We start from the raw sequence: 23,676 nt of genomic DNA on the forward strand, positions 1-23,676 counted from the left end.
ATCAGAGAAGTCTCATGGAATTTTATTGGGATTCAGAGAATTTTTTCGAAAATTTGTTTTTTAATAATTTTACCTTTTATCTTGTAAACTATAAACAGTCAGCCGTGTATGTGAAACTGGCGTCTCAGTTGTCCCGTATAAATATATATACATATATATATTTTTTTTGTTTATATACTTAATGTCTTGATATAATATTGAATATGAAGACATACTTTTTGTAACTTTTAGAGATAAAGAAATGAAAATTTTATATAAATGAAAAAATATCTTATTGAAAGTTTATTTTTTTTAGAGAGTACATTTATAAATCTAACATAACTTAAGAGGTTCTGTGTTTTTCCTTCGTATAAATGAAAACATTAGAAAATACATGTAATAAAAAAATTTATTTTAGAGAAAGTTGTATTAAAAAGTTTTGAAAATATTCTTTTCACTTGGAATTTTGAACAAAAATACCTGGAAAATACCTGGAATTTTCAAGATTTGAGTAGACACCCTGATCGAGAAAAACAGCAATTAAATTTATCACATAAGATATATTATATATTTAAAAACTACATATATATATATATATATATATATTATTCTTGAAATTACAAGAATATGTTGCTGACCATATATTTTTACATTTTCTTCTCCGGAATTTTTTTGTTATATAAATTACTAAATTACTTTATTAAACTTATATTTCTTCTTTTAAAACAGAAATATTCATATGATTAAATATTTCGAAAAAATTTCAAAATATTTAGAAAGATTTATTATTTTAAAAATATATTGTATTTTTCTTATAATATGCACGTTATAAAAATTCGTTTACTCATGTTTACACATGTTTGTTTGCTTTTTTTTGCCTTCTTTTAAAAACTTGTACAAAATTTTTTAAATTTACTAAAATTATATTTAAAAATAATTTTGCACGAATAACTGTATACACATTAATATATTGTACTTATTAAAACTCGTTATTCGAGCATCATCTATTATCTAACTAAAGCAACGTTTTGCAAGATTCCAACCGTGCGAATAATATATCGTCTTGATCACCCACCCACTCTTGCCTAAACACTCCCACGTATTAATCTTCCATCGTCGAGGCTACGAGCTCTCGTTAGTTAGAACCGTATAGCATAGCTAGGCTTCCCAAAAGAAGTCCTCCCGCCGTGTAAATGGACCTCGTTGGTGAAGACGAGATGAAAGACCGCGCAGGTAGAAATCAGCCACGTGAAAGAAGTCAGTCTATGAAGAATCGAAAAAAAGGACAGTGCGGACGAAATAGAAGCGCGAGGGCGGGCAAGAGAGAGAGGATCGGCGCGCTAGGATCGGCGGCTCGCCCGTCGAGGCGAGAGGATTCGGCGGGGTCGAGATATCGCATTAACGAGGCCCCGCTGATGGGGCCGGGGAGGCTAGATCCACGTCTAATTACATCCGCGCAGAGCGAGGGAAACTCGTTTCTCGCGTGCTGAAACGGTTCGAATCGAAATTATGGATCTGCGGCAGTCCGCGCGCCAGCTTGACTGACGCATGACTGGCTGCGGGTTAAGCGAGTCAACGAGTAAATGAGTCCGAATTACGTGGGCGTGTCAATGCCGGGAAAATAAGCTACGCGAGCCGTTTTATGGAGGTATCTTCTGGTGAGATTATGCAAAACAACGCTGGATAATACGCTTGCATGGCCTATCTTGGCAGTACGGTCGACGACACGTTCGCACGTGTTTTCATCTAGAGACAAATTAGTATGTATCGATTAGACTACGTTTGAAGTCATTCCGGAGTGAGCTTACTTGACTTACTAGTAATTTCGAGAAATTGGTTGCATATATTTAGAATGCATACATATACATATATAAAGTTTTGATATTTCGGAAAATTTCATTTATCATCATCAATCATGGGCTGTTATTTTTTTTTATAGATATTTATATAAATTGTTAATTTTAAACAACCGGGGAAGAATAATTGTTCACTCTATAAAATAATGTCTAGATGACTAAAATGATTTTTTTTTTTTTTTTTTATCTTGAGATCTATATTTAATATTTTTGCGATATCAAGATAATATTGAGATGAATAGAACGATATGCTGAATATCTAAAACTTCTCTATTTCTTTAAGGAATTTTTTATAAATTGACATTTTCGAACGATGTTTTCGTTGTTTTTTTATTTCTCTATATTACAACAAAATTATACTGAAGTGAAATTATCGAGACTCAATTAAATGAAATAAAGAAACAAGTTTTTAATCAAATCAGTAAAAAGCTTTATTTTCCAAGCCCGACGATTAAACGGAAGCGATTTGCCTGACCGATTGATAATTACCACGAAATTAATATTTCGATAATCCGATAACATTAATTTCGCGTTTAATCTATATTGGTATATTGAATAAATTTGATTCTCGGAATTCGTATTAACGAATATCACTTCGCAATGCTACTTAATAACAAGCAATATATCGAGAATAATTAGGATTAAATAGATCATAAATTAATTACATCCAATATATCGATCGCAATAATAAAAGTCTTACACGATAAAGATTAAACAGACGAATCGATTATAGATTATTGCGATTAAACGATAATTCGTTAATGTCGTGCATTACTCGCGCGATCTCGTCGAGTCGCGACTAATGCGCTTCGAAATGCATGAAGGTCGATGAATGATATTGCACATTCCAGTCGGAGATCATCTGAATTATTGGTGTATCGGATATATCGAGAAAATTGACGGTGGTCATCATCGCCATTATGAATTCTTTATTTGGATGTTGCGGCGTCTGAATTACAGGGCGGTACGAGCTACCTTGCTTACTGCTTCATATATGGGCCCGTTGATTTCAGCGATGGCTGAGAACTACCTCGCATACGTTCAAATCAGTAATCGTATTATCTTTTTTTCGACTTGTATCGACCATTGTATAAAACATTTGTTCACTCTGGTTTTACGAGCTGAAAAATATTTGCGATCAGTTAACTCAAATTTTTTTATTTATTAAATTTTACGGTTTTTAAATTTACTTCTCTTCGAATTATCGAACCCTTCGCTTCTTGACGATTGCATGTATCGATCAGGCCGATCAAAACGAGCGTAATAAACAGTCGATTTTTTAAAGCACCGGATATTTGAAAATTTTCGCAAATCTACGCAAACATGAATTTATACGTATATAAATGTGCGGATGGAAATTCTCTTTTATAAAATATATATAAGCCTACATACATAATTCTTTCCTATACTATACATAAATAGAGCAGGTAATTTCGCATATCAACAAGTCTCGCAATATATGATATACGAACAGATAGCTCGACATTATCACAACTCGCTTCCTGTTACTTGAATATCTGATGCTAAACGGAACCATTTGATATGAGGCCTCGTTAATGAGTCTATCATTAACTTGTCGTCATTATCTCTGATATAAAACGCGTGCTGCTGCTAGCGCAATAGATTAATCGAGTCGAATCTAGGATGTTTATAGCGGATATGATTACGTGTATTACACACGTTAAGTATATGCTGATTATATATCTTGGTTGTACTTTGTGCACCCTCAATACTTCTAATAAGTGCCCGGCGGCTTCTGCAGGTTTATATGTAGTTTACGTTGCTAACATTTTTATTATATTTAAAACACTTGCTTCCGTTCTATTGTCTGTTAAGTACTTGTCGTAAAATTATAAAATTTTTTTTCGATTTTCTTTAAGTTGCTTTTGTATAAAAAATGTTAAATTTAAAAATAATTTAAATTTAACATTTTTTATTTTGACAAACTTACATTTGACTCTTAATTTTTTCTGAGAATTAAAAATAATCACTTCAAACTTATTTGACTCGTCATTATTAAGGAAAATCAATCCTTAATAATCTCTATATAGATAAAAAAAAAATAATCGTCTGTAGACTTTGTATATTTGTGATATCGAATTTGTAAGCTTTTCAGTTTGCAGACACAAAGCTTTAATCTATCAGTAGCAAAAGCGTTCGGTTATGACGAGTGCCAGACTCTGCACGAACGGATACAACAGGGAAAAGGGGGCGAAATGACTTCATCTTAATAAATTACATCTCTGGGTAAACCTCGCGAATGGCTTCAAAAAGATTCTCAGAAGGGCCGTAGTGTGGTACATGCTATTTTTGGAGAATAATTCCTTTTCATCTCTGTGTACATGCGCGCTGACGCGCGTCGAGCCTTTTTTGCCGCGCGCAATATTACGCAAAGCGCAATAAAATGTAAATTTTTACTTCATTAAAACGATCCAAAGATAAATAAAACAGTCCTTGTATGTGTATGTATAACCATTTTTCAATTTTTAAATCTTACAAACTTAATTTGATCGATAAAGTCCATTTTTTAATAGTGGCTGTGTAAGCTTCTTTTACTTTTAATTATGAAAGTTAATAATTTTACTTTGCAAATTTTATTTACGTCATAAAGGAACAAATATCGTACAAGTCCTAACTTTATAGGAAATTATAGGAGGATTGTAGAAAAAAAGATGATGCAAATATTAAAGGTGAAAAAGTTGATACGCTGATAATTTCAATAATGTTGTTTCTTCCATTTATTTAGCTTCGCTATACACTGTACTAAGTCGATTTATATACGCGCTCCTAATTTACTCTCACGCATCTCACACTATCACTTTACGAATCTCACCGTAGATATACATCTTATATACTCGCTCCTAAAATTCACTAATTAAACTCATAATCAGGTATATTGCAGTGTCCCATCTATATGTTTACGATCTTTTTTTTAATTCTAATCATGTATAACGACTCTATCATGTTTAATATGTAATATTATCAAGGGAACGTTGCATACGTATATACAGTATATGTACATAATGGCGCCACAGAATGCGTGGTTATTTATAATTTAAGGAATAATATTCGCTTAATAATTTATTATTGACGGCTTTAATCGGCCTTCCTCACATAGCCTATTCTTCCTTTTTTTCGAGATAATAATAAATACAATATAATACACCGCGCTCTCTGCGTTTCATAAAATTGCAGCAGACTATACGCTTCCCATTTTTCAAGCCGTAAATTACGACATAAAATGCTATATTTCTTCAGTTCTAACAAGCACAACGAAAATTTCTATTGAAATATATAATTATAATTTTTACTTTTATCATTTTTTTTCTGCTACATCGTATTTATGATTTTGTCACTGCTTTGTACCATTGTAGGAAATATTTACTTATCGGAAAATTGGATGCGATAACAACGTAAATCATTTTAAAAGAAATGAGTTTGAAGAATTAATCGTAGAGTAAATTACTAAGCAATGCTAAGTAAGTTGGAGAAGATGATTATTGTAAGAATTTATTCGCATTTTTAAAGAAGGATACTAAATGTCAAAGGATTGAATCGCATATAAAAAAAAAAAAACTATACAAAATTTTTACGCATTGACGCATAAAACAATTTTCGTACATGCCTTCAGAATAGTACGTCGTAACACGACATCGTATCACTATTCCATCTTTTTTTTCGATCGAAGATACTATTATACGAGTAACTGTTCAATTCGTGTATTAAGTTGCGATTGCACACAGAAGATCGAACAAGAGCAATTTCGTGAATCGATCTCTACGATTTCTCATCCATGGAGTTTGGCAATGGTCGTTTCTTTAAAATTCCCAAATCTTGCACATTCTCTAGGAAAGTCTTGTGATGTTGAGCGACCAAAAGTGGATTCACAGTCTGTACGTCCTTTTTAAGCTCCTCCATGTCCCTCTTGAGCTTTGCCCTTCTGTTTTGGAACCACGTGATCACTTGGGCATTGCTGAGACCCAGCTGAGCGGCAATCTCGTCCCTGTCGGCTGGACTCAAGTACTTCTGGTACAGAAATCTCTTCTCCAGCTCGAAGATCTGTTGATTCGTGAATGCGGTCCGACTCTTGCGCTTCTTTTTCGGCTGCTGGCGATTGTTGAACAGGTTCAAGTGATTAGCTTGTTCTAAAACACAAGAAATTAGACACGGTTACTCATGTGTATTTTTTTAATATATGTATATACATTCTGTATGCCAAATTTTAAGTTTTTTACGATTTCAATTAATATGTGATTTTTAGTTGTTTTTTTAAATTTTTATTATATAAGTAATATATTTTTGCCATTCGAATACGAATTTTATTCAAGTGTTTGGAGCAAAATGTTGCATCATTTAAATTTTAAATAAATGCAAAATAATTTAGCCTATGTTTTATAAATTGACACGTGTATACAAAAACAAATTTGAATTTTTTTTTTTCCGAGAAATATAACAAGAAGTATTTTAGTTTTTAAAAGCAAGGGAGGAACAATTTTTGATAAAAATAATCAAAAGAACCTTTCTATATTTATGAGTATAATTTTTATCATTATTTTTATATGATTTTTCGTGAAAGAATTAAAGTGATTCTTCTTTCGTGATAATGCACTTATACTGCATTAGCCGGTCATTATACATTCAAATAATGAATAAACGAAGGCGCGCGTATTGCGCAAAACCGCAAACGAAACATCGATTCAGCAGCAATTAAATCCTGCCGATAACAAGACCGTCCGTCTCGGTGAGCGAGTCTCTCAGAGAGAAACGCGATGCGATAATTAGCTACCAATACGTATAGATGTATTAAGATTTTATCGCTAACGTCGTCTAAGTAATTGCTCGCGAACTTTTACGCGGTGGAAAAATTATTCGCGTAAACGCATTAGGCGTAAAATACGATACGGAAAAAGTACGAAGCAAAAAAAAAAGTATTAGAGAATTAAATGAACGTATAAAACTCTACGTACTTTATAGTTTTCGCCACTTACTTAACAAGCTACATGATGGTTAATTCCACATATGAGGATAAAATACATGAAATAAGAAGGATATTTATTTTATACATTGCATGAATTTACAAATATGTTGGTAAATGCAGAATATATATACATAGTGATAATAAGGACAAGATAATTGCCAATTAATTCCACGAGATTGCCAATAAGCGGTAACGCATGCCGGTCAGAGATTAAAGAACACGCAGCTGCGCAGTAAATAACGGTGTTTTGGGAGCAGTTGTTTCTCTATTAAACAGAATTAACGATGGATTATACATTTTCAATTTTCCTTTTATACATTACAGATTTAATTTGATGAAGATAAGTGCATGTGAGATTTATTTTGCCTGCATATTTCAACATCAGTTGAGTGTGATTTTCCAAAAAAATCGATTATATACTTTTGTAAAAATGGGCGCAACTTTTGAAACATCATGTACACAAATATACAACGTATAATACTAAAATTTCATAATCCCTTAGTGATCGAGAGAGCGGGACATGCAAAACGAATCGAAGTTTTTTCAGGCGACCAAGTTGGAATTGTGGTTAGAGAATCATTTCTAAGGGTCTCTACAAATTAAATGTATTTTTGAGACGTGGAAGGGTTCTCATAAAAGTATTACGCATTCGTTACGGTGCTCAGACGGAATTCCGAGAGCCATAACTATCGTAGTTATGCCAGTGATCTAACTAAGATTGTAATTTAAAATGTTTCCCGTTCGCCTTTAGTATTAGATTCCAAAGAAATTTGTAGTTACAATAGATCGTATTTAAATATAAATAATTTCACTTTGCAATATTCTCTCTGTCATTTGTACAACATTTTAAATAGAATATTATAAATAGAATATATGTATAATACATTATATTAATTGTGATATCATATTCTTTACATCTAACAATAAGCTATTTGGAAATACAAGAATTTAATTAAATAAGTGAATAATCAAGATTAAATTCTAGAAAATCAAAATATCAGTTGAATATTTTAATGTGTTAATTTTTTTTTTTTATCCATAAAGAGGTTCTCTTGTAAAAACGGATTGCCATTTTAAGTATTCTGACTTGCACCGTTCTCTTATCGAACTAGTTGCAAGCGCATGTTATCGCGGTAATTTTCTTAAATCGGCCTGTTATTAGAAATTAATTGCCAGTTTAAGGAGCAGCCAGTTAAAGTAATCATCTGCTTCGTCATATCTTATCGGACCCTGTACAATAATGGTGAACACATTGTAACTTAGTTATACGCATGCTTGCAATATTATTCATCGAGATTTGAAATACGGAAAATTGAATAGTATATTTTAAATTGAATAGTAGGTATTTTAATCTATCTCTCCGTGCGAAATACATTTTCAGAATTATATGCTATAATAAATTAACTTTTACATTAATTGTTAAATATTAAATATTAAAAGTTAAAAACATATGATGAAAGTTAAATTAATTTCCATTAACTTCAATATGTTATATATTAATAAGCTTTGAAAACGTTTTGTGAAAAAATCTAATTGTGAAATAAATTAATTCATATTAAAAAATTTATAATATATATATTAATAACGACGTATGTAATATTGTATTTTTGAGTGCATCAGTGTGAATTAAAGAGTTTTAAAATCATTTGATAATTAAATCTTTGAAAATCTATCCCGGTGGTATAAAGCTTGACAAGAAGATTGCCGTATCAATTCTATCGGCTAATGCATTAATTTCCTTGCGAAGCAGCTTAAAATAATCACCGCCTCCTCATTATGTGGATGACGCCGCGTAATACCGGTTCCCGTTTTACAATTTCTTGTTATGCTCGCGTTGACCCTTGAACGAGGAAAATATTGTCAATTAACGTCATTAACCAATAACTGGGGTGCCCTCATGCATTTTTTATCTTGCATAATGTTTATCGAAGAGAATACGCGAAATGGCCGTTTTCGCAATGGCGTTAGCCATTAGGAAATAATCGAATCGAATGACGAAAAAGCGAGGCGGGCGCGATGAGTCGTGGACAAAGTAGCCGAGGAGTCGCTCCAGGATCAAAGGCCGCCGCCATCGGTCACACCTGCGCAACCTGACCGTACAGTCCGCCTTAAAAATTCTTACTGGCGGATACAAGCAATGTCATGTATATATGTATATACAAGATGATCAGACACATCGCGCGCTTCTGGCAGAATAGTTTATCTTATTTAAAAGTTAAGATCTGCATCCTGCCGTACATCTTAATCATTTTAATTGTTTGAAAATTAAAAACTTTATGAAGATAGAATATAGCGTCAAATATATGTATATTGAAAATAGAGTAATAATACGTGTTTTCTCTCAATATTCACATCTTTCACTTATAATGTAAAGTTGACATTTATGTTTGGAGTCGAATATCTATAAAAATATAAATATTTCAAATAATACATGCCTGTTAATTATAAATACATTATTCATAATTTTATTACTCTCTATCGAGTACATGCTTGAACTGTTTGCTTGCGAAAACATCCGGTTCAATTGACGAAGGTACATAATAATTATATCAGAGAAATAAAAATGCAGCTAGCTCCATGAGAAGTAGATTGGATATGGCTAGAATGTAATTGAGTGTCTAACCGATATTCTATTTATCGGTCAATCAATTCAAATATGTTTATGACTGAAGTCAAGTTAGGTAGATAGAAATATTAATAACTAACGTATATGAGAGAAGATTAATTTCCAATTTATGTACTTCGGGAAAATAAATAATTAAAGAGTTTGAAGACATCAAGCACTTAGTAATAAAGGCAAGACTTTCGTGAAAGACATATTGATTCGATACACATGCACTGTAACTCAAGTTTTCATATATTATGAAGATTAAAAATCTATAACATTAATATTAAAACTGACGTAACATAAGAAAAAAGAACATTTTTATTTATAATAACTATTCAAATAATATTTAATCTAATCTCTCTAATATTAATCTTAATTTTGTATTAATTTATATACATTAATTGTAATTTTACATATTCATGATGGATTAATTTAATGATGTATTCTTCAGTAAAATCTTTATCTTATCTGACATTTATTTTCCTCTTCAATTCTGATAACAATTATTTTAGCTTTTTACTTAAAATCAGGCCAAAATTTAGCAATACGAATAAAATTGAAGACAAAGCGAACGATTTTTGCATGACAAGGACATGGAGACACGACGATGAAACGGTAAACGAATAGACGGATGGACGGAAGAAGCGGTGCGCGTCGAGATATTAGTTTCTGCGGTCGACTCTCCGCAGAGATTTAATTCGTTTGATGTTCACGAATTCGCCGCTTCGACTATCTTTTCGCAACTCGTATCTCTCCGCAGTCTCTTCTTCTCTCTCTTTCCCTTCAGCTTTCCAACAATCTTAATAGTCATCATCAATACTTTCTTTTCTAAGATTTTCTCACTCTTTTAAGGCAAAAATTAAAATTAAAATCGCTTATTATGTACATATAGTCTTTGAAACATTTGATATTTTGTTAAAAATATTAATAAAAAAATGCACGTTTTTCTCTTTTATCCTTCAAATTTTACTTTTTATTAATTGACAGTTCTTTCAAAATTATACATGATTAAGAAAATTAGTAACTTTAAAGTGATATATACATATATTTATATCAGGAAATTGTATAAAAATAAATTTATGATAAAGAGCAGCCGACATGACCACCTGTCGTGCGTAAACCTGACCATATCCGTGTACGACATCTACTAGGGTCACAGATGACGGCGAAATTCACTTGATTAATATGCTGACTTGGCCGAAAACGTGGTTTAATTACGCGAGTCGATATACTTTCGTATCTGTGCTCTATCTTCTTCTGCACTTAATTTAACAAACTGCTCTTATAATTAATTGCAATAATTAATAACAGTTTGACCTTCTCATCATTAAAATGATGTAATCCGTAAAGACTATACCAATTTTCAAAAGTAGGCTACACAGCTTCAAATTATATTATATTATATATATATTAATTATAAGAACAGTTTGTTAAATTAAGTGCAGAAGAAGATAAGTAATATATATATATATTACTTTAAAATGACAAAACTTAAAGTAATATTGGAGTAATTGGCTACATAAAAATATGTAGGTATCTAACAAAAGTTTTTCTTTATTTCCAGTTTAAATTTATTCTAATTAAATCGAGGAAGTTTGTTACAATTATTAGTAATTGTTTTATATATATATATATATATATATATATATATATATATAAAATAACGAATATAGTAACATGAATGAAGATTATATACTATGAAAGATGTTAGAAGTGTTCGAAACTTAATTTATTGTGACGCGATGACAGGAAGCGACACAAGAGGAAAACGGCCTCAGAAGCAAACGATATAACGCGAAGCGACATGATATGTTTCACAAAGACTAACAAAACCGCTGCGCAGCCATCTTGGTTACGCTCGAGCAGGATTCACTCGAGTAGAATAGTGACGGAGTTAAGAGGCGCGACGATCTTGAAACAATCTGACATTTCGTCGACTAGATTATTCGACAACAGTTTCTTGTTAGCTAGAATTTTATGGTCAAACTACGAAGGAAATCTTTATTGCCGTTAATAAGCACTGTTCATATTCGCTTTATGTTTATGTTTGACACCCTCAATGCTTAAGTTAATTGACAATTTAAATTCTAAAACTTCCTCTAAATCTCTCTCGGTTATGATTTAAAAAAAAATTACATAAGCTTAAATACCTTTCATTATAAAAATTTCTCTCTAATTTACTAAAGAATCTTCTAGTAACGATTGTGTGATCCGAGGGCAATACGTTATACGAGCAGAGTAATCAATGTCATTCTGTGACTTGGGAGCAAAAAATAAGTGTGATATATTGTATATCATACATCACAACGCATTTTTATCTTATTTTCAAAATATCGAATGATCTTAATTATTTCACTTTGAAGATTTACTATTCTACACAATTCTTGCAGATATATAATATCATGTAATAGACGGACTTTTTTCCCACTCACTGTTACAAGATCGATAAGTATCCATAAGCTAAAAGGTTAATTGCAAATTGTAACAGTACTACTACTAGATAAGAAGTCGCGATCGAGCGATCTAACGCGGATGTAAATCGTCTGATAGCTCGAAGCAACGCGTACGTTTCGGCTCGCTATGACGTTATTTTCTAACACTATCGCGGTAAAAGAAAAGATCGAAATAGGTTAACGACCGTATGCGCGATGCATCACTCAAATCCTTCGTAAGTATATTAGTGGCGTAACAGGTTTCTCGTAACGCTTCTTGCTATTGTGGATAACCAGTCTCTCCAGATATTTGATGTCTTTATCGATGTGCGCAACAGCAAGTAAAAAATCAAATCGTTACACTGTCCTCGGTGTGCTTTTAACGGTACTCCTACACTACGCGTTTTTTTTACAAGCAACATTACACCAGGTTGCCAGCGGCAACCTTTTGTGCCGTCATTCTGCGATGAGATACAATTCTCGGGTTTTTTTACCGGAGAATTTCATTTCTTTAAACGTTTTAATGCCTTCGATGCTTCGCGCGTTTATATGTTTAGAAGATTTAATGAATGAATTATGTTTTTTTTTTTTAAATTGATATGATTTAAATAATTGTGTAAAAAATCTTTTTCTAATTAATAAAAGAAAGGAAATAAGTAATTAGATAATCACACAAATTTTAAGATTACTTTTTTATCTTTATAGCTATATAAGAATTGAAAGTTAAATCTTTGATAAAACAACTAATCTCGAAAAGCAATCTTTTTTTTATGCCGAAAAATTCGTAAAAGTAAATATTATATATTATCCAACTTTGGATGTGTCATTAGCTTGATTTTTGGAACCGTAACAAAAACATGCAGCAATCAAATACGTAGCCGGAACCCTAAATTTAATGCATTGCAAATTTTTTTATAAAAGACAAGCATATATTGTATAAAGGCTAATCTTTTTTTTTTTTTTATTACATCATTTAATAGTATAAATATTTGTAAATATATAAGTAAATAAAAACGTTATATATATATATATATTCAAAATTATCTCATTTAAAAAATTAAAAATTTGTATTTCATGTACAAATATTTTATACAAAGAACATTAGAGTTTGCTCGTGTGTATCCGCGTGTTAAAGTAGGAAATACCAGTCTCGCAAGTGTTGTCGGAGATCGGATTGCGAATATATAAACGGCGAGACAAACCATTGCTCGTGCCACACGTCCCGCGGTATTTCGCTAATAAGTCGTCCGCCCGCTACAAGATAGCATTCGAAGAATATACGAAGAGACACGCAAAAAGAGGCGGGACTGCGACACCGTGGAGCAATTTGGAAGTGTCTTCCGTCGGTCGGCGGTCATTTGTCTCCCGACAGCATCTCCGGGAGTCTCTCTTCTCCCTTGCTACCGCCCCCTCTCCGGCTCGCCCTGACTCTCTCCGTCTCTTTCTTTCTCTCTCTTGCTCCTGCCTCGACTTACTACCCCGGCTCTTAACCCGAGGGGCTTTGCCCACATGTCAACGATATATTTTCTGCCGGCCCACAAATCGTTTAGCGGGTAATTTTGAAATTGGAACACTTATTTAGTCGTTTAGACCCAAGGGCATAACCGCAGCCCCGAGTTCGAGATTTATCGTTTGATTTTTCGCCGGTTTGTAAGCGCCTGCCACTCTCACTTTCCTGCTCTTTCTTTCCCAACTTATGTCTCTCTGTGCCAAAGTGCAAGCGACAAAATTATGACGCCGTTTATCTTGCGCTTTTTTATTGCACTATTCGAGAGAGATGAGGCCGTTAATCTGAGATCGATGAGTCGTCGTTTGTAAGAGCCTAACAATCGATTAAAAAGAGCTGTGAATGCACATCTGACTAGAGACATAACTGTGTGTAATATTTCGAATGGAGAGTTATATTAAATTATAAAAATTAAAAATTCATATAGATCAAATATTTACATTACGAAATTTCACAGTTAATTTTTTATCAAATATTTATATTATTAAAAGGTAGGTTTAATCATAATATTATTTTTTTATTTAGTGTTTGTAAATTTTCTGATTGTTCTAAAAATATATCTTCAACTTTAAGAATATAGATTCCGTTTTGCATGTTTTATTTCATTTTTTTAATAGCCAGAAAATAAAAACATTAAAGATTAAAAAATTAAATCTTTATAAATATATATTTAAAAAATGAACATGTTCATCTCCAGACGATTTTTGCAATATTTTATATATGTATATATATATAATTTTTGATACATAATTTGGTATATATATTGCTTTTTAATATTGCTTTTTCAAACAAGATATTAAAATGAGATTCGCAAATATATTGGCTTTCTTTTTCGTTGAAAAAAAGCCGTATCCATTTCCAAGTTAATCACTTCCAGTATATATCGAAACAGCCTCGGCCGATTAGCTATCGAAGTATAACGGATGTTGTTTAACGAATCGTTATTTAACGAAGAAACTAAGGCTCGTTTCCGCGTAGAGCGTAAAATACGATAACTCGACTGCTACATAAGGATCCCCTCGGGAATACGACGTGTCAGCGCACGCTATGGCTAACCTCATAAAGATGCGAACTGAAGAAGAGAGAGAGAGAGAGAGAGAGAGAGAGAGAGAGAGAGAGAGAGAGGAAGAAGGGGAAATGAGACAGGACATAGGGCGTGGAGCGAAAAAAATGCTTAGTGACTTCTAATTGCAGAAGTGACGACGCCGTAACTAATGACCGGGAGACGACATCCTTTGACAGTAGTCGCGACGAGATGTTCGTCCTTCCACGAGGTGCGGACGCGGGCCGTTTAAGTACTTGGAAGAAAAGTCACTTTCTCGGATCGGCGACAAATTTCTCTTCCGTTCGTCGCGGTTTCCAGAAACTCAAAACGCGAACATATCCCGATTTTATTTCGGTACAAGGAATGCATTACGTGAGTTTTATTATTACAGGGAATAATTTTCTCACTAGAGAGAACGATATAAAACGATTGCATATCTCTTTTCAGTTGTAATGACAGCCATACGGATATACATTTAAATTTTATTTATGATTTATAAAACATTTAGAATGTTTTTAAAAACTTCTTTACTTTTAATAGAACATTTCATATAAAAATTTTAATTTATATTTTTAAACAATTTAATTCATTTCTCACCGTCTCAGATTATATATATGTTCCATTATTTAAATACATAAAGTATTAAAATTCTCATTTCGTACAAAAACATTTAAATGTAAGTAATAAACAATACAGAATTGCTATTTCACATTGTTTTAAACTGTATGAAATAGTACTTTAGATACTTCACACATAGACATATAAGCTGTTTATACGTAACAAGGTTTGCTTGGCACTAGTTTAAATTGAAAATACCAGCATGGTAAAGTTTAATGTAATAAAGTTTTGCGCGAAACAGCGATCCTTCGAATTTCGAGAACACGTAACACGCGACGTAATGTCATTTTGAGATGTCTCTTTTGCATCTCTCGAAATAACAGCGGCTTCAAGGATCGTTTGACCGCGGCTCTCTGATCCTATTAGCTCAGACTTCTTTCTCAGATTTCCATCTTTCTCGCTACGCGTATCTCTATCTCCCTCCTCGTATACACGTTTCATTCGTACGCATTACCCCTTTAGCGTCTCTCGTGTCTATTTCCGGCGCCTGTGGTCCTTTATTCGCTTTTAGCGGCTTTGAAACCGTCGAAAAACAGGCGGTCGATTCACGTGCCGCTGATTAGCGTAATTACGAGAGAAATTCTTCAGCCCAGACCAGATTGTCGCATTACCCCTTTTTTCCTCGAGACTTAAGAGACTTTGAGCTCTTCTGTAATTAGTCTTATTACCATTACAAATACAATTCTATATTTTCATCGCACATTTAACGTTGAATGTAATTTCCCTTCTCCTTTTGAATCTTATCTTATATAAAGATCGTGTTAATATACATATGTAATAAAGATCAACTTTATACATTTAACATATAAATCTCATTAGAGAGAATTACAAATGTTGTATGAAATGTTTGCTTTATGCATATACTTTAAAGAAGACATTTTTTAAATTATCTTTGAATTGTTATCTATTAAATATTATTTAACCAAACCTTAAAAGGATTATGAATAATTAGTGCTATTATTTACAATAGAATTGTTGTTTGTCTTTTTTGAAGAGATTAAATGTAAGAATACGGATCAATATGTTCGAAAAGTGTTTCGAAGGAGCGCCGAATTTATGTAGGAGATCGCGTGTTTCGGACACGTTCTTTTAAGAGAGTCAGATTCGGTTAGAGAATGTCGTACAAAGTACAGGCAAAGTTATGTAGAAGTGAGTAAAGTAGAGGTAACGACACATCCGTTACTTTTGTAAACGATAAGCACTGCTTTAATCAGGTAGGAAACACTCTAGATATCTAATATATCTTAAAATATTTTAGAGAGAGAATAATTATTTACAAATTAATGAAGAAAGAAAGAAATGACAGAGAATAAAAATTATATAAAACTGCATGTAAAATAATTTCTCGGATTAAATAAAGAATAAACGTTTAAATATTTCCAGGAATTCTGTTTCTAATTGTAAGCGCAAAGACATTATAAAACATTAATACCTATATTTGTTATACGTAATCAATATCTGTTCTTATTACTCTCGTATCGTAGATATGTGAATGCGATCTAGAGAGCGTTATAAAATTAAAATGTTCAACGTACATACTTTAAATACATCTTACACACGGTAAAGGGTCGCCTTGGTAAATCCACATCAGGGGTGAATAAGTCAGCTCAGGCTCGTAAGTCCGAGCGAGGAAGACGAAGGAGAACCAACTGTTCGCGTCTTCATCAACGACACCGAGGTGGGGGACCACCCATCAGGAGCAATATCGTTTCATCAGCCGCTAATATCACCGCTTCGAGTGGTTCAACACCTTATAACGCCAGGTGGGACGTTAGTGGCGCCGCAGGAAGTCCTAATGAAGACAAATCTCACCCAAAATGGCGGCCGAACTTATTTCCTGCTCCGCCTCCTTCTCTCTCCGTCTATTCCTCTCCGTCTTGCTGCCTTTCCATCGCGCGGCTCCCTTTCTACTTTGCGAATCAATTTGGCAGTGGCATTTTTACATTTTCCCCCGCGCGCGCGCGCCGCGCGCCGCGCGATTGAGATAAGAGGGGTCTACGAATTGAAACGACCGTTTTAATCGATCGGAGAATCTTAATCGTACTTACGAAACGTGAACGCAAATGTGGTGTACATACATTTGCTTCCTAAATGTTAAAAAAAAAAATTATTTTGAGAAAAATTTAATTTATTTTATAATCTCTTTATTAATTTTTCTAAACCTTTCTTTACCTTTTTTTAATGTTTAAAGTTACTTGATGCAAGATATTACTGTAAAAATATCAATATTCTGTATATTTTGTATTGTTGAGCAATATCATGCTAACGCATCGATTACTAAAAAAATTCATCATGTTGTTTGAATTTTACTGAAAATTAAATCTGAATGTCAAAAGTTAATAGCGCATAGTCTTAAAGTATATCCATTTTTCAAAATAGATTTGAGAAGAAATGTGAATTTAAAATTGATAAAAGTTACTGAATTTTAAACAACAGAGATAAAAGCTGCTGAATTTTAGGTGATGGAGAATATATTTTCATTTCCTAGTCTGCTGTCATTAGTCGATGCAAGTAGGAAGTTATGTAGTGAGACTTTTCGGAATTATATTACCGAGTACATTTGCATATGTAAGCAAGATTATACACGCTTCGGAGACGATACCGGCTAGATCGACGCTATAAGGCTCCCTGGTTATCGATCGCACGTCCATCGTGTTACAAGCGGTACAGAAATAAACGACTCAGGTGAAAAATCATAGGTGCCTTCGATCCGAATGGACTGTTAGGGATCACCGACTGGATATATGACAATTTACGTCACGTATTTGCATTGTAAAGGCCGCGATGAGACACGTTGCGTTGAATTGAAATTATATAGCCAGCAAATTCTCTTACAAAATGTAGACATTTTTTTATATAAATTGTATTTTTTTTAATGATATAAAATTCGCTGAAAAAGAACTCGCTTATTGATACGTTCTTGCTAAAGTACAACTTATTTCAAACATTTCAAATATTTATTTAACTAATTTATAAACATATAAATTACAGAAATGAAAAATATATATATGTTGTGTGTGGCCAAATATCATTTTCGGATATTTAGTCTCCTTGCGGACCACACGTGTCCACCCGGAAACAGTTTCAATTCTCTTGGGTCTAATATTGGGACAGAACATGTAGGCTCGTAAGCGTCGAATATCATGCTCGTCGTAACAGGGGTGTTTCTTGGGAAATAATTTGACTCAACGTGTCCTTTTTCGGATAACATTACAGTTAATATATCACGCTATTCCGGCAATTCGTCTCGAATCAAATCACTTTATTATAGATATCAATTTCCATCAACACATTTCATATAGTATTTAATTGAAATTTTTTTCTGCATATTTTTTACTGATAAACGAGAGATTTTTATAAAAATCATAGATGTTAAATATAAAGTCACATCTCTTAATATTCTTAAATATCAAAACTTATCTTAAACTCATTTTGAACTCTAATAACACTCGCTGATCCGAATATTTCAGTCTACCTTTATTTAGAAAGAAATTATAGTAATAAAAGTTTTTTATCGAGAGAGAGAGAGAGAGAGAGAGAGAGAGAGAGAGAGAGAGAGAGAGAGAGAGAGAGAGAGAGCTTCATGAGTTTTTATTTGGAAAGGTATCTACTGCTGTTTAATCGATTGCAGCCATATCATATCTCAGAGATTTGATATGACTGGTTAGCTCATAATACGAATGAAGGCAAAGATGACGACGGAGGCGGAAATTCTTTATGGAAAAATCTCTACGGCCATTTTTGTCATAGCGGTGAGCAGAGGAGATAAGCAGAAGCGTCTCCTGTGGTGAACGAGGCTTCTGCTTCGAATCACAGACAGATACTCGCATGGGCGGCACGTTTGAGGACTTATCTCGAGTTCTGGTCTCGTGTTGCTTCTCTTATAGGTTCGCCGATGCCGTTAGCCCGCTCGCCACGGGCGACCTCCATTCACGCGTCCAATTTAGACGTCAATGATGCAAATAAAACATCGCGAGCTGCTTGATCGGACGATCTAGCCGGTGATGCAGTGCATGTGCGATCATTAACGATCTCTATCGTAGCCATCTCGATATTTTTTAACGAGATTTGGATATGAACACTTATATTTAAATTAAAGCGCGGATTTTTAATTGTAAAACCGCAATGCGAAGGTATTTTAAACGTGGAATTCTGAAACATCATTCTATTCAATTTTATCGAGGTTGTTGAGAGTGCAAATACGTATCGAATATTTTTATGTAGCTATAAAGAAAGTCGTAATTACTTCAAATTCGTTAATTTACATATTTCTTTAATGTAAAAAATTATTATCACAATAATAAATAAATTATTAATCATATTTTTATATATTTAAATCTCTCAAATATAATTTGATCTTTTATTTAGAAACAACATTCAATTGAAGCTTGTTCTACACATTACGAATTACCATAGCAGTCTGCCAACTTGTGTGGACAACTATATCAACCTAATCGCTCCGGAATATCTGTACATTTCAGAAGACATCAAGAATCCCTAATAGACGGACACCATCAGTATACATTTAACGAACTGATGCTCCATGTTAATGGCGCATGATTGCGATCTGTTGGAAAGAAAATTACAGATCGAAATCTTCAGCCATGCCGAAGATCGCAGCGTATTGGCAATGTCGTTAGCTGGCGACATCAAATGCTGGATCTATTCCAAACGTTAAATGTGTCATCTCCTCGTTACTCGACGACGAAGTCTCCGGTTATTTACTTAATATCATCGCGGCGCGTGACGCGTCGCTTCGTGACAAATCTAATTAGACGCGAGAGACGCTTCGTGTTAAACGCAATTCCGTCAAAACGCGTTAAACGCTAACGAACGCCGGGAAAAAAAAGCTTATTCGCGGTAATTTGTAATATTTTTTTTTTACATCGCTCATTGTGACCGGAAAGACTTTGCGCGCGCGCGTAGATAACGGGTTAAAAACTGCGACCCAAATGACGCGAATCACGCACGTGTTGATGACGTTGATTATCGGGATGGTTTTCGGTAATGAGGATTCGCGCGGATTTGCTACTTTGCGCACCAAAGGAACAAGGAAATCTTTTATCGGCGTGTCGCATTAGTGTCGTCGGCGTTAGTTTCATGCCGGGTGTTGGCGGCGTTCCAGTGCTAAAGGAGTTATTACCTAATCACCCATACCGCTTTATGCATACTTACACGTCGGATTCTGTCATCTGCTTCTTCGTGGTTAACGCGGGAGGAGAAATAGAGAAAGATAAATGCGCCACGCGAAATAGAACGATGGCAGATTCGAAATAGACTAGAAAGAGGGATCTCTCCTGTCGTGTCTTGGCTTGTAATGAATCTGAATACTTTATCTACTACGAAAATATATATCATTCTTAGAGGCAAAGAGAGAGAATAAGTACACGATAGCATCATCCTTTTTACGATGCTTAATTAGACGAATCTTTGCGCGTTGCATTTATAATAATTAAAAAGTAATTAGATAAAAATTCTGAGAAAGGAAGTAGAATTATTTCGATAATAATTCTTCATCCGCAGTGATATGTGTAAAAATATATTTCCATCGTGTGGGAATTAATAATATTCGCTCGGCTTATGTGTTTTATATACACGTGTAAAGATGCCACGGATTCCGCCCTTCGAGCTTAATACACGCACGTGGATGTGCATAGCTATCTCCGCGGTCGCTATTAACGCGCAGGTTTAAATTAAAATGGTTGAAAACAAATGAAAATTGTAAAGGGCGACCTTACTACCGTACAGCCTGCAAAGTGGAGCTTTATGAGCAAAAAAAGATCGCGCGCGACTTCTTGCGCGTGTTGTGCCGTGAAAAGGGATGCGCACTCTACAAGAGTCGCGTTTTACGGTTTTCCGCACGTGTGTATTTCACGCAGCCACGTTTCAACTAACATTCCACGCAAGCCCGGAGGAATGGAGTCGTTCGCACCCTTCTGGCTATCCCGCCGCCATGACGAGAGATTTGTAGAGCCGACGCGGAAAATATTCTCGTCTTACCGGGGATGGGAAGGGGCGGGAGAGAGACGCCAGCGATGAAAAATATAGAACATCATTTCGGTATACAAATTGCCGCGTGCCTCGAAAAATAACTTTTCCAATATATGGTGCACTTTTCTTTCGCAGGATTTATATTTCTTGCGAGAGAAAGATGATGGTTTGACATTTATCTATACAAATATACGTACATACATTGTTTCTTTACAAATTTAATATAATGTATTGATCGTTATTATTAAGAGTTCATTTTTTTAAAGACCGTTTAATGTTCTGAAAAGAGTAAAAAAAACACTCAAAAAAAATATTCCAAGACAAAAACATTATGTATAATTATTTTGGCTTTCTTGCATATTTAATATTAAGCAATTAAATTAAAAGGAAGAAATTCTTCTCAGAATAAGATTTGCATGTGTCAGCGTTGATTTCGAGCGCACTTAAATTGGACACGCGCGTCTGGTGCATGACGAGTCGCAATATGATCATCCTGGTGGAAATAGACACCTGCTAATATCCATTAGAACATTTTCTCCGGTGCATTTTTGAAGGCATGAACGGAGCTCAATCGGACGGAAGAGTCGCGGGGACGCGATTGTCGTTGTTTTGATGCACTTTCGCTCGGTTAGTCGTGTTTCGCGCAGTCAACTCATAATGAGATTAAGCTTCGCACGCTTCCTGTAATTAATTCCGAGAGGAAATTGCAAAGAATTGATTCTTTCGATTGTGGAAAATGATGCGAAAACGTCTTCCAAAAATCATACAAAATTGAGAGATTTTAACATTTGATTTCGACATTGGTTTGGTATATCGAAATTCTAATAGCTTTCCTACTTTGAGTGGTACCTTCTATCTTTTTGTTGCAATTGTCTATATAATAAAAATGACACTTTATGAACTCAAAGTCCACCTAAAGTATAAAGTTAATTTTAGTTTTTTCAAAATATTTTTTTTTTCAACGATTAAACTTTTTCAATGATTTTTTAACATCAACACGAAAATATATCTGTGATTACGATTATTATGCGTATTTTTATAAATTATTATATTTTAAAACTTGTCGTGCGATATTTTTTTAGCTTTTCTGCTATATTCTATTTATATATTCTACATTTTTATACATATCTATTCTATAAAGATAATGCAGAGACAGCAAATATATAGATAATCAATGCCGGTTTTTCCATTTACGACTTGCTTCTAATATTTTATGCATTTGCAGTAATAAATAATCTTGATAAATAATTATGAGTTTTTGCAATGACACATTCATTGTACAGATAGCAATTCTTCGATCGACGATGTAGTGAACGAGTTTTTTTTCCGATATGTTCTTAAATTAAACGTTTTTTTTTATTAAAATTAAACATTTTTCAACAATTTTCCAAGAATAAATAAACTTATGAGAATCAATGAGAATAACATTTTATTTATTACTCAGCTAAATCTTACAAATAGACATTATATTCGAGATTCACCGTAAAAAATATATTTTAATTGTTTAAAAACAAGGGGTGCGCTAACACTTTCCGGTTTGCAATACAACCCGTGTCACGATTAGACGCGGACGATTTTTATAGGTGCAGTGTATTCAGTCGGTCTAGCGTTTTCGCGGCAGACATCTGCTTCCTCGTCGTCGAACATCCAATTACGAGATCGGGATTTAATCTACTGGAAAGCCCGGGACGCGTTAAGGCGAAAGCAAAATCGGTTTAGCCACGGTATGCACAGGTGGTGACGTTTGACATGGCGCGATACGTACGAGTCTTCACGCGGCGCGTGCGATTATCCTTCTTATAATCGGCGAAATTGATTGATCGGAGGATTCCATGTACCATAATAGATTGGTGATTCAGTTGGTGTGTAAGGATGATCCCTTGAGCTTCCTAACCGCCATCAGCCCTTTGATCGGCGTAAAATGTCTTCCTTAGTATATATACTATTTTTTGGTAAAATTAAGACCGGTAACACTGTTTTGTTAGCGACGTTTAAAAGATTTAGAGACAGAGACAAGAAGAAAATATATTATATATATATATATATATATATATATATATATATATATATATATATATATATAAATTAAATTTATATATAACTTATTTTAAATATGAGATTTCTCCTCTCATATTACATCATAATTTTTTCGCAATCTTTCTTGACAATCGAATCCGTACAGTTTAATTAATTAATTAATGTACTGCGCAACTCGTAGTATGTATCCCACGAAATCGCGTATATTTTTATTCAAACCAGCATTCAATGATTTCTTTCGAAGCTTGTAATCGCGAGACACTTGCTCGCCCGTCGGAATTAATTAGAGGCGCAATAATGAAACAATGCGTTAGCCATAATGACGAAGACGGTGCCGACGATGGCTCCAATTTAACGCCACGTTGGCGCGATACATCGCATAGATGCGTGCATGTATCTCTCGTATATCCCGCGGAATTGATCGACTAGACGATCCTTCTAACAGCGGTGCATCGTGATATTACGTCAGCTATTGTGCGGCGAATGCACCGTTAATGCGTTCACGCGGGAGCGCCTGCTCTCCGTGGGCAGGAGAGAGATGCGGTAAAGGTTCTCGTAAAACAACAGACTCGTCTGCGAGCTCCTTCGCCGAACTTGCCCAGAAAAAGTTAAAAGGAAATTAACA

The 23,676-nt window shown here is 34.0% G+C and overlaps 2 protein-coding genes across 2 annotated transcripts in view; one reads left to right on the top strand and one right to left on the bottom strand.

The window, feature by feature from the left end:
• The window catches only part of LOC140667315 (cysteine-rich hydrophobic domain-containing protein 2), a 169,631-nt gene that overhangs the window by 70,704 nt on the left and 75,251 nt on the right, over nt 1-23,676 (top strand). The gene's annotated exons all lie outside the window — the stretch shown is intronic.
• The window catches only part of LOC140667314 (uncharacterized), a 47,475-nt gene continuing 28,342 nt past the window's right edge, over nt 4,544-23,676 (bottom strand). Inside the window, exon 2 of the mRNA XM_072895127.1 lies at nt 4,544-5,980. Within this exon, the coding sequence (XP_072751228.1) occupies nt 5,613-5,980 (368 nt within the window). The 3' untranslated portion in view covers nt 4,544-5,612. The remainder of the gene's footprint in view (nt 5,981-23,676) is intronic.

This window comes from Anoplolepis gracilipes, chromosome 6 (genome assembly GCF_047496725.1).
Source record: "Anoplolepis gracilipes chromosome 6, ASM4749672v1, whole genome shotgun sequence".
In the NCBI taxonomy this organism is placed as follows: Eukaryota; Metazoa; Arthropoda; class Insecta; order Hymenoptera; family Formicidae; genus Anoplolepis; species Anoplolepis gracilipes.